The sequence below is a fragment of the Ruditapes philippinarum genome, unplaced genomic scaffold (genome assembly GCF_026571515.1).
Source record: "Ruditapes philippinarum isolate M1 unplaced genomic scaffold, ASM2657151v2 ctg17_1_1_1_1, whole genome shotgun sequence".
Taxonomy (NCBI): Eukaryota; Metazoa; Mollusca; class Bivalvia; order Venerida; family Veneridae; genus Ruditapes; species Ruditapes philippinarum.
Genome location: NW_026865484.1, coordinates 17,396 through 31,768, shown reverse-complemented (window position 1 = coordinate 31,768; position 14,373 = coordinate 17,396). Strand labels below are relative to the sequence as shown.

General features: G+C 32.0%; 1 protein-coding gene across 8 annotated transcripts in view; it reads right to left on the bottom strand.

The window, feature by feature from the left end:
• LOC132729300 (ryanodine receptor-like) overlaps window positions 1–14,373 on the bottom strand; it is a 173,573-nt gene that overhangs the window by 145,860 nt on the left and 13,340 nt on the right. For all 8 annotated transcript variants that reach the window (XM_060715028.1, XM_060715026.1, XM_060715030.1 and 5 more), the window contains exons 2-3: window positions 13,408–13,530; window positions 4,526–4,627 (exon numbers count right to left, since the gene is read on the bottom strand). In XM_060715028.1, coding sequence (XP_060571011.1) covers window positions 4,526–4,627; window positions 13,408–13,530 — 225 coding nt within the window. The remainder of the gene's footprint in view (window positions 1–4,525; window positions 4,628–13,407; window positions 13,531–14,373) is intronic.

Genomic DNA, 14,373 nt, shown 5'->3' with positions numbered 1-14,373 from the left:
GTAATAAGAAATTTATTTTCGATAAAGTCTAAGCCTTACAATAAGCTTTGAGCTTCCAAATCATGATTTTGTATAAATTTTGTGTTTGATTTGTAGTTTTGTAACTTGATAGAAAATAAATATGTTTTAAACCAAAGTCTAAGCCATTTTTTTCACATATATTTCAATGATTACTTATAATGCTTGCAAACATTTGCAGTACACATTTAACATACTCTTTGATGTTTGGAAATGGTTTTTGAAGAATAATTATATACATGATATAAAATTTCACTTAAATGTTGTTACAACCTTTATTACAACAGACAAGATCTTTAATTTATTGATTAAATATAACTGTCTAATGGACTCATGATAGAGAACCCTGCCTATATGGCTTATCAGTAGCTACAGACTACAGTCAAACAAATGCTGATAGATTTATGCTGATTCATTATATATATTATACAAATACACAATGTTCTACCTAAACACTGATCATGATAATGCACATTATGATAATCATCTTATTTATAAATGCCCAATTATCACTAAGGCACAATGATGCATTTGTATGGGCTGAATTATTTTGTGCTTACAGTATTAGCATGTGGGCATACCATAGATAATTATATTTGGCCAGATTTCATTAACAAAGTTCTCCAATTAACAGCATTTTGCATAATTAAGCAATTTACCCAGTTTCCAAAAGCCATGAAATTTTTGTGTGTTTACTGCATGATTAATAAAAGAAATGAGAGATGAGCATTTCCAGAAACTGATGCAGAGTTTTTACACCAATATTGTAGCCACAGGTAGACATTAAATGTCAGTCTATAAGCTGGTCTTTTACTGTTACCAGACATGGAACATAGTTCAGCTTTTTTTTGTCTTTTCTGACACCAAACATCATAAACACTAGGTATTGTTTCCACAGATGATTTTCATCAAGGAATCACAGAAGAAAAAAATATATCAAGGAAACAGCGAGAAATAAATCCAGGTGTGGGAGTGGAAATGATAAAACACTCTATCTACATATACACATACCTATATTACATTATAATATAGTGCTTTCTGCCAGATAAAAGATTTATCAATATACAGACACACAGCAGCAAGACTTCAAATGTATTTTTTATACATATATTATGTTGCATAACTTATTTTTTTGCATAAGTTTCATGATTAATTTCAGCATGATATTAATTATATAATGTATTTGTTGTTACTTTTTACTCCTGAAAAACTGATATTCTGTACAAAACTAAACTGTTAAACTTCACCATAAAATAAATTAATCTATTTTATTTTACAAAAGCCTTATATTTAGCTAGACCTGTACCTTGAGATAAAACTATAGAAAAGATTTCTTTTTTTTACTGACGTTTGTGATATAAATTTTATCTTCAACAAATTTTGTGTGATATATTAGCTATAATGTGAAAGAACTACTGAGACCTCAGGCGCTTTATTGATACCTCAGGCACTATATTGATACAGACTGATATCAGACCAGTATGAATATGCAGAAGTGTCTTTCTGATACCATTCTGAACACTACAAAAAAAGAAGCATTATTATTCGAGTGTTTGGCACCGCGTTTCCTAAGAGGCTTTTGTAAGATTATCAAGGATAAATAAATCAACATAAAAACAGCCAACAAAACTCTTGTTTATCTTGGAAAGTACATCACAAGGAATCTGAACATTTTCCTGCTTTATAAGATTATTTATGTCTTTTTACTAAATGTTTTTATATTATCTTTCCAGAAGAACTGAACAGTTTTATTATCATAATCATGGTGGAATCACTAGATAACTTTACATTGCTCTATTATTATTGAAATGCAAAAAATATACCAATTTTTTTTTCAATTGCTTAAAATTTTCATTCTTAATATCATCAGTATTGTTATCTACTAGTATATTATGAGTATGCTACAGTATTTTAAAACTGAATCAAGTACTAAGTATTAGAAATAGTTATCAATGTTCAGTCCCCACCCTTAGTAACCTCAGAGTGATGTTCAGTCCCCACCCTTAGTAACCTCCAAGTCCCTCTTTTAGCCCCTACTTCCTTAAACAATTGCAAGAAGACAAATGACATCACTGTAATATACATAATATAATACATATGTGTAATAATTATGTTCTGTTCTGTTCTGTTATTCAGTGGTCACAAAGAGGGTACTTAAAGTAACTATCAATTCAAACCATCATATTGTATATTTATATTGGCAAGTATCTTATTGTCTTATTGTCTCACAGTGCTCCTGTGAGAGTACACTTCATGATTCCAGCACTTATTATTGTTTCCTGGTCCTATCTAAACGGCTTATTTGTGGATTATATTATATAGATAAAACAACATTATTATAAAATGATTGTTCTTATGAATATCAATATTTTCTTTGAAGCAACTCGAAAAATCATGCTGTTTAAATCATGGTATAAAATACTCCCCTATAATAGGTAGATGTTAATTACAGAAATTACATTTGAGAGTTCTTTTAAGTTTGGTGTTCCATTCTGTTATTCAGTGCAGTTAGTCAGTGTTTTTTCCTGTGATGTGCCAAAGTAATATGCCAAAGATTACCATGAAGTGGGAGAGACTTTATTACACAAAAGAACATAAATTGTGATGTTATAGTCATAAAGAAAAAGGAAATATCTCATTACTTTTTTTAGAAATTATCCAAGTTTCCTGTAAATAAGTATTGAGTTAAAGAACAAAAAAACTTATCTCAGAAATCTTTACTGGAGGAAACAATTACAGTTTAGAATTAAATATTTTTTGAAAGAAACTTCAAAATATAAACATTAAGCATTTAATGATGATAGAAAGCTAAGAGAGCAAGTCAACTCTGGCTGCGTATCTGCCCTTTTGTTGGCTACTTATTTTTAACCCTGATCATGCTGAATATTTTAAATGGACTTGTCCCACTTCCATTTTATGGACTGTCCATTATCAATTTTAGGGATATCAATTTGAATATTTAAAATTTGTCAGCCAACAGTATAGAGCCTGGTCAGACAGCATGGATAATGCAGGGTGGCCTGGCTACATACTGGTGGCAAAAGTTTAACACTTTCTGGTCCAGCACATAAAAGGTTGATAACACAAGGATTATTTAATTCCTTGAAATTATTGTCTTGGTTGGTTCAAATCCATAGCAGGCCATAATGTCTATTGGTTACAAATATATTTTTATTGGTTACAAATAATCTAATTCAGCAGGATATTAAAAGACATTATTTGTTAAAAAGGACTAACAGTCACTTTCAGGTCAACCAATTTTTCCATGCACTATTATAAACCTGTCAAACATACAGTATTTCATCAAATATAAGTGCTGAGACTTTTGCATATCATCATTTGAAACAAATGAAAACAATATCAATTTTGATCTCATTAATTACAAAGACCAAGATTTGTATATGGTAATTCCAAAACAAGCATTTCATTGCAGAATGAATTAAAGCATCTTTTATTTCATTGTAAAGAAGGTCAGCAGTAACTGTTATTTTGTTCTCAAAGAGTTTCTAAAAAAGTGAAAAATCCTTTATGAGCACTTTCTCTAAATATTTCTTTGCACTTTATAATAATATCTTTTCTCTAGGAGGATAGTAACAGATGCTTTATAACCAGTAATTTAATCAAGCACTGTGGTGGAGTGATTTAGTTAGCTTCCACAGAAATCACAGGAATTTTTCCTGCAAAATTCCCCCCTGCTCCATCAATAACCAACTACAGATAAACAATAAACTGATCAATCCCAATTTAAGTAATTTTGTTTATGCTTATATAAATGCTCTCACAAAACCAGACAAATTTCTTACTGAACAAAAGCTACTTGGTGTCATTTGAAGTCTTAACATTATCTGCATTATATCTGCAATATCTAAAATACATCCAAAAAAAAATGCTATACAATGTAAATATAAGAATCGGTTTGCTTCAATAATTAGATATACACAGGAGAGCCATACTGGCCCTACATTGCTCACCAGAATACTCATTGGGTTTTGGAACTTGTTTAAATGTATCTTTTTCCATGACACTTTAAGTGCTAACATTTAATCAAAGAGAAATACAGCTACAAAATGCCTGTTAAGTGTACTGTGACTGTTCCAAGATTTTCAATCTTAAAGCTCTGGTGGATCCTTATAGGGACCACTTAGGCAATTAAGTAAGGTGTTCTAAATTGTCACCAAGATTGGTGATGATTAAGATATTATTAACAGAATATCATTTAGGTCTGGTGGCACCTAAAAATGGTCCAGCTAATTAAATTTGACTGTATCTTTTACAAATTCTGTAGACATTCGAATGACATAAGTAAAATTAATATTCAAGATCAAAAGATGCCTCACAGCAAATTTAACATAGATCTGTAGATTATTTATGGGACAACAGAGCAAGATACCCCATCTTGGACTTTTAGTTCTGGCTAGCTTTGAAAAGGTCACATTACAATATACTTTAGTAGGATAAAGGAAGACATGCATGTGTTAACCATTGGATGGTTGCCTAAGTAACTTACTGTGGAATCCTGGGACGATGATGTCACCATTTCCTGCAAAGCCCTCACCGAAAGTGCTTGCTCCAATACAAACACGCAAACTGATATGTCCGGTGGAACATCCTGCAAAGAAAAAATACCAAAAACTTTTAAGATAAACTTTTTTAAATTATATATAAAGTCATGTATCGTTTTGTTTAGGGATGTTTTTATGCATATTGAATGCTGAATATTTCAAAGCTGCTCTTCATAATGCATCAGGAAACCCAAGATTACCTTTGTGGACAATATCTCATTTATTGAATTACTGTAAGTAAGATCTAAATCACACTTTCTTGTTACAATGGCTGACAGGATGATAGCTTTATGCCATACCATTATGATCAGCATCCTTGAAGAAAACTGTATAAACCAATAGTACTATACTAAATTATTCATTTCTGTAGGCCATAAAACATAACTATGACATTCATACTGAAGCTTATGATTCAGTTTGCTCCATGAGCATGGCAAACTCAGTAAATGCATCAATATTTAAAGAATGGCAATTTACATTGATGAATAGACCTATAACACTTCAAATCTAGTTTAAGGGTATGTTTTCCTCCAGACTGACTTTAACCAACTTTTACTGCCACTGTGTCTAAAATACTGGAGAGCAACAATGAATAGTTTAAGCCTTAAAATGAGGTAAATAATATTTTAATACCATTGCAGGAACAAAGACAGATATGATTTTTCGTCACAATCTTCACATAACTGTTCAATTATTCACCTAGCATAGACTGACAACTTAGACATACAAAATTAATGTCTGACTTCCTTATATAAAATACATAGATTTAAAAGGGAAAAAATCAATCTAAAGAAATTAAACTAGACCTATCAAAAAAGCATATTAAAAAACTATAATTCCTACTGATAGTCTGTTTCTAAGCAACTGAAGAAAAGAACAGATAAACATATATGAGCCATGCCATGACAAAACCAACATAATGGGTTTGCGACCAGCATGGATCCAGACCAGCCTGCGCATCCGCGCAGTCTGATCAGGATCCATGCTGTTCGCTTACAAACCCTATTACAAGTAGAGAAACTGATAGCGAACAGCATGGATCCTGATCAGACTGCGCGGATGCGCAGGCTGGTCTGGATCCATGCTGGTTGCAAATGCATAACGTTGGTTTTGTCGTGACGCGGCTCATATATCCAAATGGTAATTAATTTGATTGGTTATTTTAAATTTCTACAATAAAAAAGATGCTTTTTTAAAACAAATATAAAAGATTAATCTATCAGATCTAGAATTATGACAAAATAAGGAAAATGTTGTTCTTTAGATAACCCTTTCATGTTGACGGAAATAAAGTAAAAATATGTTAGCTATGACAGGAAGCTATGACAGGCTAGAATAATTGGCCAGACGGATATGACATCTACAAAGTCCTCATTCAAATGACCAGCTGACAAGAAATGAACGAGGGAGATCTTCTACAGAAAAATAATTCAATCTTGCAGACGATGATAGGCAGTCTCTTGGGGGACAAAAACCAGACAATATATAAGAAGGAAGAAAACAATAAGCATTGTATTGGAAACTTCTCACTCTGTTTGTACTTAATTTGTATTTCCTCTCTTATTGGCGACGCCGGTGAGCGGCGTCGTCTTTTCTGGAATACTTTTTATTTTGGCCTATGGAAGGAGCTGTTATTATTAGCAGTTAATTTCATGTTGTGTTAATTATATTTATTTTGATTCGTAAAAATCAAGTAAACAAATATGTTGTTATATTTGTATTTAATAACTTTATATAAAAAGCATGTGCATTGTGATATTATTTTCACGAAATTGCAGGCTCAGATTAACAGCTTGTCCCTTTGTTTTATTGACAATACTAAAACCCGGATTTCGAATATCGTTGTGGTCTACATTGATGCTCATTCATTTTATATATTTTCAAAACTTTCCTACAAGAAGAAAGTTCACCTTCAAATGAGTATTAGGATAGGTAATGGACTGTTGTAAACGATTATCCTATTGATTTTATCCATATTACGTTTATCTGTTGAACAGAATGGTTGTTTTTACAAAGTGTACCAGTATCCGGATGTTGACAGCTATCCGATTTTCTGCAATTACTGCTGTCACATGGCCATCTACTTTTTTATGAATACTTTACCATTAATTTGCATGGCATAATTAAAATGAGCCTGCAACATTTATTAATTTTGATGTTTAGGGTGTTCTTTTGGGTTTCATGTTTTTCTTTATTTCAAGGGGAAGTAACTCATGTTTACTAAATTATTTGTTCTTTTCTGTCTATCTTAGGTATTGATTACAATTTTTGTTTTATAAAATTTACCAGTTGTAAGGTCATCAAAAGCATAGAGGCCCTGATGAGTGAATATTGATATATATATACTTTTACTGGCTTTATATACCCAATATTTCATATTTATTTAATAGAAACTTTGAATTATTAATGTTATGTGCATACATTTATATCTTAGTATATTGGTATGATGAGACTTATAATATTTCTGAATTTAAAGAGTTGCAGTTATGTCATTATTATTAAAGAGATGAGACTTTCATTTAAAGTTATAAATGATAATACATGTATTGATTGAAAATGTCCTGAAACTTGGATCAAGCAATATAATTGATAAAGCCTCAAAAAATCATGTTCTGAATAGTTATTCTAATTTTTTTCTAACATGTGCATAGTTTGAAAAGGACAGCTTCTGCCAGTTATCTATTTGTAATGGAGGGACACCGGTCTCAATCTCCAGGTCTCCTGAGTCAACCCGACAACAGACTTTTCATAGAGTAGATTGATACTTGTCCTTGAATAAATTTGTACACTAAATTTTATAGTGGGTGATTTGTGCCACATGAAAACCAACAAAGTACAAAAAGTAACCGGGCGCCAGATGAAAACATGAAAATACAATCTACCACAAAGTGGTTCATTTGTTGCATTTTCATGTTTTTGCCCGGTGCCATTGATGTAAAATACAAATCAGCCTTCATAAAATTTCTTATCATAGATATTGTATATGTATTAGCACAGTTATATTCTCTTTCAAATTGACCTGTTATAAATAATGGCACAACCAATAACTGTCTTAGCCCTTTTTAGTAAAAATAATTATACAATAATAATTATATAAATTGTTATTTTAATTAAGACTATGAGTATGTAAGGTTTTTTTTTCTTATTTATTAATTAAGAATTAATTATCTGTTAATTTAAAAATCTAAATATCTGTCACGGTTTAGAACTGTTCACTATTTAGGGGAGAAAATGTGTAAGCGACCAGATAGCTCAATCGCTACAGCCGCGGTACATTATTCTGTGGGTCACAGGTTTGAGTTCTGGTCAAGCTGAAAGTTTTTCTCATCCTGTTACTGCAAATAACCATGAGTTTAATTCACTATGCTCTGTAAACATCAGAAATTCAAGTACATGAATCAATATAGTGGGGGAAAAGGTTTAGGTTTAGAACTGTTTCATTATTGAAGAGAAAAATGTGTAGCCGCCCGATAGCTCAGTTGGTCTTCTGAAAGTCATGGGTTCGAGTCATGATCAGGCAGTTTTTCAGTCAGGGTTTAGAATGGTTTTTCAACTGACACAGTCATGTTTGATTCATTTAATAGATTGCATTTAATTTGAAATGGACAAAGGCAGTTTGCTTGATACTTTTAAATCTACAAAAAGCATTTGGTACAGTTGATCACACTAAACTGCACATGAAAGCAAGTTCTTTTTTCTTCTTCTTCATCTCTTCAAGCATCTGCCATATGTAATGACATTCTTGCATGGTTCAAGTCTTATCTATGATAGCAGCTGGTGAATGTGGCTGGTACTCCTTCTCTCTGAATACCTATGGTGTCCCCCTGATGTTCATTTTAGTCCTCTTTTATGTATGACATGTCTGCAACCCTAAGCAATAAGCTTTTATTATATGCACAGCACAAGTATCAGACCTGGGAAGAAAAAATATTACCAGATTGATAAAAAAAACCTGTGTTCATCTTAAAAGTGTCACAAAACCAAAAAAAAATGTAAATGATGACCCCTTTAAAAATATACTTTAAGTTAATAGTATATTTTTAAAGGGGTCATTATTTACATTTTTTTTTTTTTTGACACTTTTAAGATGAACACAGATTTTTTATTAATCTGGTCATATTTTTTCTTCCCAGGTGTGATACTTGTGCCTGTCATTATATGATGATGACTCAGGTATCCTTGTATCTGGTAAAGTAAATCTTAAGATTGGTTTATTGACTATAAATTGTCTTTGCATCTTGGCAAGACAGAGTCTATTCTTTTTGGTTTAAGTTTCAACATAAACTGGGCCAAGCCTCCAGGTCACATGAAATGGTACTGCTATAAAGTACACATCTTTTGTTAAGTATTTAGGTGCAAACCTGGATCAAATTCTTTTGGCGTCGCCCTTTGATGCTTTGCATCAATGCTTTTCTTGTTCAATTTGTATTTATATGTAACAGGAAATTACTGAGTTTCTTTCCAGCATACAATTTGTCTGTTATAGCATGAGCAGTTTGGAGAGAGTGTAGAATTAAGTATGGATGTTCATCCAGTGACTGTCAAACATCAATGGACAGTGTACCAGTCCAGCAAACTGCATAAAAATAAGAGATTAGCATCTGTCATAGACCCTTTAACCTTTTTCCTGCAAATCATAATAAAAATTGTCAGTTCTTGTTAGTTGTTAAAACACTGATATCCAAGCAGCCCAAGTATATTGAGACTGAATAGACTGAAAGGGATGTCCACACTGGCTTGGCTCTTCAGAATGGTAGGGAAGGTTGGTCATTATTTATGGTTAATAGAGCACAAAAATCTCAGCACTAAGGTTACTCTGATAGATACAGTACAACTTGTTTGTACTACAGTTATACAACTTAAATTTGTTTGAACAGTTTGTTTGCCTGATTTTTATATTGATTTCAACACATTTTGCTCATAACTCAGCACTGTCTTTCCTACCCAGTAATTACCAATTTCTCCCGCAAGTGACCACCTATTAACTTCACATGATTTCTAGATCATCATTGAGAGACAAATGACCATGTGACTAAATGTACCAAGATCAAATTATTATGGAAAAATCTCTTCTAACCTGAGGATCAAACAGTGACCTCTGGATTATAAATCCAATGCTCTCCCTACTGAGCTAAACAGGCAGACAGCAACATCCTTTGGAAGACAAAGACTTTTGTTGTTGCTGGTGAGATTATATTTATTGTGAAGTTTTACTTTGGAAAGAATTGCTGTTGCAAAGAGATTATTGCTCTACAATCATGAAGATTGTTCTGTACATCAGAATATCTGACAATGCTTATGACCATATAGCTTCAGTAATGGTAAGCTGCTTCGATAATATTTGAAACATTCAACAGAAAATGTGTGCATTCCATTTTAAAAAAAAATAAAATTTCATTTCTATAGCATGTCTTTCATAGGATTGGTTAAAATTTGAATAGTTACAATACATAATACATTTTGACAAAATGTACATTACATAAAGGAAAATGGACATAAAACAGTAAATTTGTATACACAGAGACAAGCAAAAATGCTTGAAAAGAATAAAAGAGTAGAACTTGCAGTCTCAATCAAACCAAATATCTGTAATTTTCATCTATAAATTTTTATTTTTATTGCTCTCAAAGAATTTACCCCTTTCACAGCAACATTTTTACTCTTTTGAACCAGACATAGCACAGTTTCCATTTCAGAACGTAAGTGGTATAACATTATTGTCAAATGAATTGTACACTTTGTCATCAAAAGCAAACAGTTCCATTAACCTTAACATGATAAATGACATCAAAGTGAGGAACAACTAGCCTGCAGCAGAAACAGGGCACATACAGGAAGTATTTCCATTAAGCACAACAGGAAATTGTTTCTCCGCTAGTTTCCTGAAAGGAGCAATAGTCAATATTGTATTTGATAACACGGATCCATATATTTTCTCCAATGGAACAATTGAACCAGCATTCTGAACCATATTTCACGTATGGTTTTTAATTTGATAGAAAGCAAAACACCAAAGTTATTTATGACTATTTGAGGAAAAAACAATAGAATGATACTGAAAATGGTACATGTACTAAAAAGGTGCATCATTAATTGTGTTGAATTCAATAGTTATAAATACAAGAATTTTTAACATTGATCTGTTTACATTTTACTATTAATTCTAGGTAACCAGTTTGAATTCTAATTAACCCATAGCCTGCTGGCAGCAAATGAATCTACCATGTGACCAAAGCAAACCAAGATCTGCCAGCATATCCTGCACAAAACAATGTATACCTTTGATGAATCATAATACATTTTTGTAAAGGTATGTAATGTATCTTGATTGGGATTAAAGTCTTTTGAAAATTTATATGGTAATACTATCCCAAATAATCCAGTTAGGTAACAAAATCTCAACCATATAAATACATACAAATAATTAACCAAAAAACCTCATTATATTTTTTTATATCATTTGTTACAAAATGCAAATTAGAGACATTGCATTATTATCATTAGTAATAACTGTGGCTTTTAAACAAAAAAACATTTTAAGACTTTTTACAGTATAATTATGACAAGAAAGTATTCAATGCAGTGTTGTTATACAAAGGAATTACAGAACAAATTTCAACAGCACAACTCCAGGTTATTTAACTTTTTAGGAGACAAAAAAGTTGAGGAAAATGGCGACAAAAAAGACAGTCGACATGTGATGCAGGGAACGAAAATTTCTGGAACAAATCAATACACTGAAGACAGTGCCATTCTATCAAAGAGTCAGATTTAATCAATGAAAGATGTCCTCCTTATAATTTTTCACGTCTTTTTTATGGTGTCTGGATATATATACTGAATTCCTGCAGGGAGAGAAGAAACCAACAGTGCAAACAGCAAACACAATGCCATTATAAAACTTCATTACTTGTACTTATTGATATGCTAAATAACTATTGCTGACTTACTATTGAGGTATAAACAAAGTTAAGAAGTTTTCTTGAAACCAATAACCATGTCAACACTTCCCTAGCAACATGTGAGCTTTTGGTATTTAAATCCAAAACCCTGATCCATTACTAAAAGATTCAACAAAATTAAACATTTTACTATCCAAGGATTTTATTTTTATTTAAACCCTTGCAAGCTAAATATCTTTTATGTCTGTCTTTCAATCTGGATCTTTGCTATAGCCAGCTTTTGCAATCTTGCAAGTCTCTTTTCTGTTGACTTCTTTTCTGAATTAACCCTTACTACACAAGAATTGCCTGTCTTTCAACTGGACTTTACCATTAATAACATTCTGGGGAAATTTCAAAATATGTAAATGACTGAATAGCAAACATTGCAGACGATGATCAGAAGACATATTAAGGACCGGCTGATCTTGGTCTGCGCTGGTTTTATAGAAAAATTAAGTCTGTGCCAGCAGGCTAAAGGTCAATACTGATAGAACCTGTACTAAAATACGTTTCAAAGCAGGACAACCCCTGCAGAACATATAAGTTTAGCAATGCGCTTAAAATACCAGCTTCTGATGACATGGTATATCAGACTACCAGCATATGGTAATACCTGTTCAATATATTGGTATTCACAATCAATGTGTGGGAGACTGTATTACCCATGAAGGTCATTTAACTGTCATAACAGGTAATTTCTAGACATGTTCACCTTTAGTCCAATAATCAGTTTATGCCTTAGGTGATTTTGTACATTACAAAGAAAATGATGAATAAGGTATAAAATGGTGTGTAAGTCTTTGATCTTATTTTTTCAAATGATTGTATTGAAGCAAAATATACAATAGTAAATCATACATCTGCCAATCCTGAACTGTAGACTAAATCTAACATAATGTACCAGAGCCTTAACTATGAGTAAACTTAAGGTTCTATTCTTCCAGTAATAGGGTATATCTGAAGCCATACATGTTTAAATGCTTCTTTTAATGAGCATATATTATGGCATAATTACTAGTAATTTGAGTTGAAAACTCAGTGATTGTTTAATTAGGAAATATGGGAATCACTTGAATTCACGAAGAACTAACCTTAACCTGATGGTACTGAATGTGATTATTATTTGTCACCTGTATAGTGTCAGCCCTACCTGCCCATCTGTATGTATGTATGAATATATACTAGGCTTAATGAGGGTGTATTCGCCCTTTCAGGCACTGAGAGTACGGACCCCGGACATGTCACCATAAATGTCCTGAAATGTTATTATCTACCAAACTTTTTGGTGACCTATACATTTTGATTTCAGTAATTCACTACATTATACTAAATATGTATGGAAGTTGATTTTTGTGATAAGACCATTATATGCACGTCCCACGTCTGTGCAGTAAGACTAGGCATCATACTGTACTCAGGTCACTTTTTGCATTTTGATATTGTTTGAATAGACTTTTACTAATCAAAAGCAAGTCAAATTGTAACACAATTTCAGAATTAACTGCTCTTCGATAAAAATTAAGATTAGAGCTATGAATTAAAAAAAAGTTATCTTAAAACTCAAGAATTTCAGAAGTTAATTATTTTCAAAAACAAAACAAAAAATTTAATTCTGTAATAAAGCTAATTTAAGGCGGAGGGGAACGTAAATAAAAGCCAGTAACAATTTGAAATTTTGTCTCCAAAATTATTAAACACTTTCAGCCACAGGTGTTTGGCGCCCTGATTGGTCATTACCCAAAGATACATATATATTTAGTAGATATGACTATCTTTATTTTTGTTTTTGTTTTGTCATGGGTAGTAACCTGAACCAACCTGCCGAGACATTTCCATTGTGAAAGCTATATTAAAGTATTCTGCAAGTGTTATGATGTTATTACCTTCATGGAAGTGTTTTCTAGGAAGCACATGCGATTTCCAAATCCTTCTGCGGCAAGACATACTCGGTCGCTGGGGCTGTCTCGTGATGGTGATATCACACAGCTCAGACATACCATGTCATTCTGAAAATAAACACAAGATTCTTATTTAACTTTAATACCAGTAATCACCATTTTAAGTCAGACTAAACTGATCTATAAATGTTTCACACAGCAACTTGCATACCAAAAATGGAGAAAAAATGATAAAAATATGGTAATTTCTTTGACTGAAAGAAGCAATTTTTTCTGTATAAAGTTAATGTAAACAAAGTACTTTTATTGATACCTAGAATTGTAAATCTATGAATTGATGTAACAAATTGTTTTTTAAAAGTAATAGTAGATGGCATTATGCAAGATATAAAATATCTTAAAGAAACTTTACACATCTTTAGAGAACCTAAATTGATATTTGAAGGTTAAATATACATGTAGTAAGGGCTTTTGCAAATTTACAGTTTACTTTTTGACAAAGTTTTATTTCTGTGTTAACATCACATTCCTTTTAGTGTATAGTTAGTGTGCATGCCGCGTCTAATAATAATAGACCTAATTTAGCTTAATACACTCAGGATAGCTGCCTTGACAAACTTAATATTTCTAGCCAGACTTAAAGCCACAGCAGTGATGGGCATAATGACCTGTAACCATCTTCATCTTTTATAGAGGGCATTTAAAATGTCTGAAATAGTATAATTGAGTCTGCCATACTTATAATTTAGCCATTTATGACATTTTATCCTAATTTAACATTTAAAATGACTGGAAAATGTTATAACATATAGAGTTTATATGATCTTTGTGACCGAAAGGGCAACATATCCTAATTGGCTGACAGTGGTAACTCACAGATACAACAGAAGAAAGCCGATAATGTAACATATGAAGTAAAGGTTATTAAGTGAACATAGATTGTTTCACCTA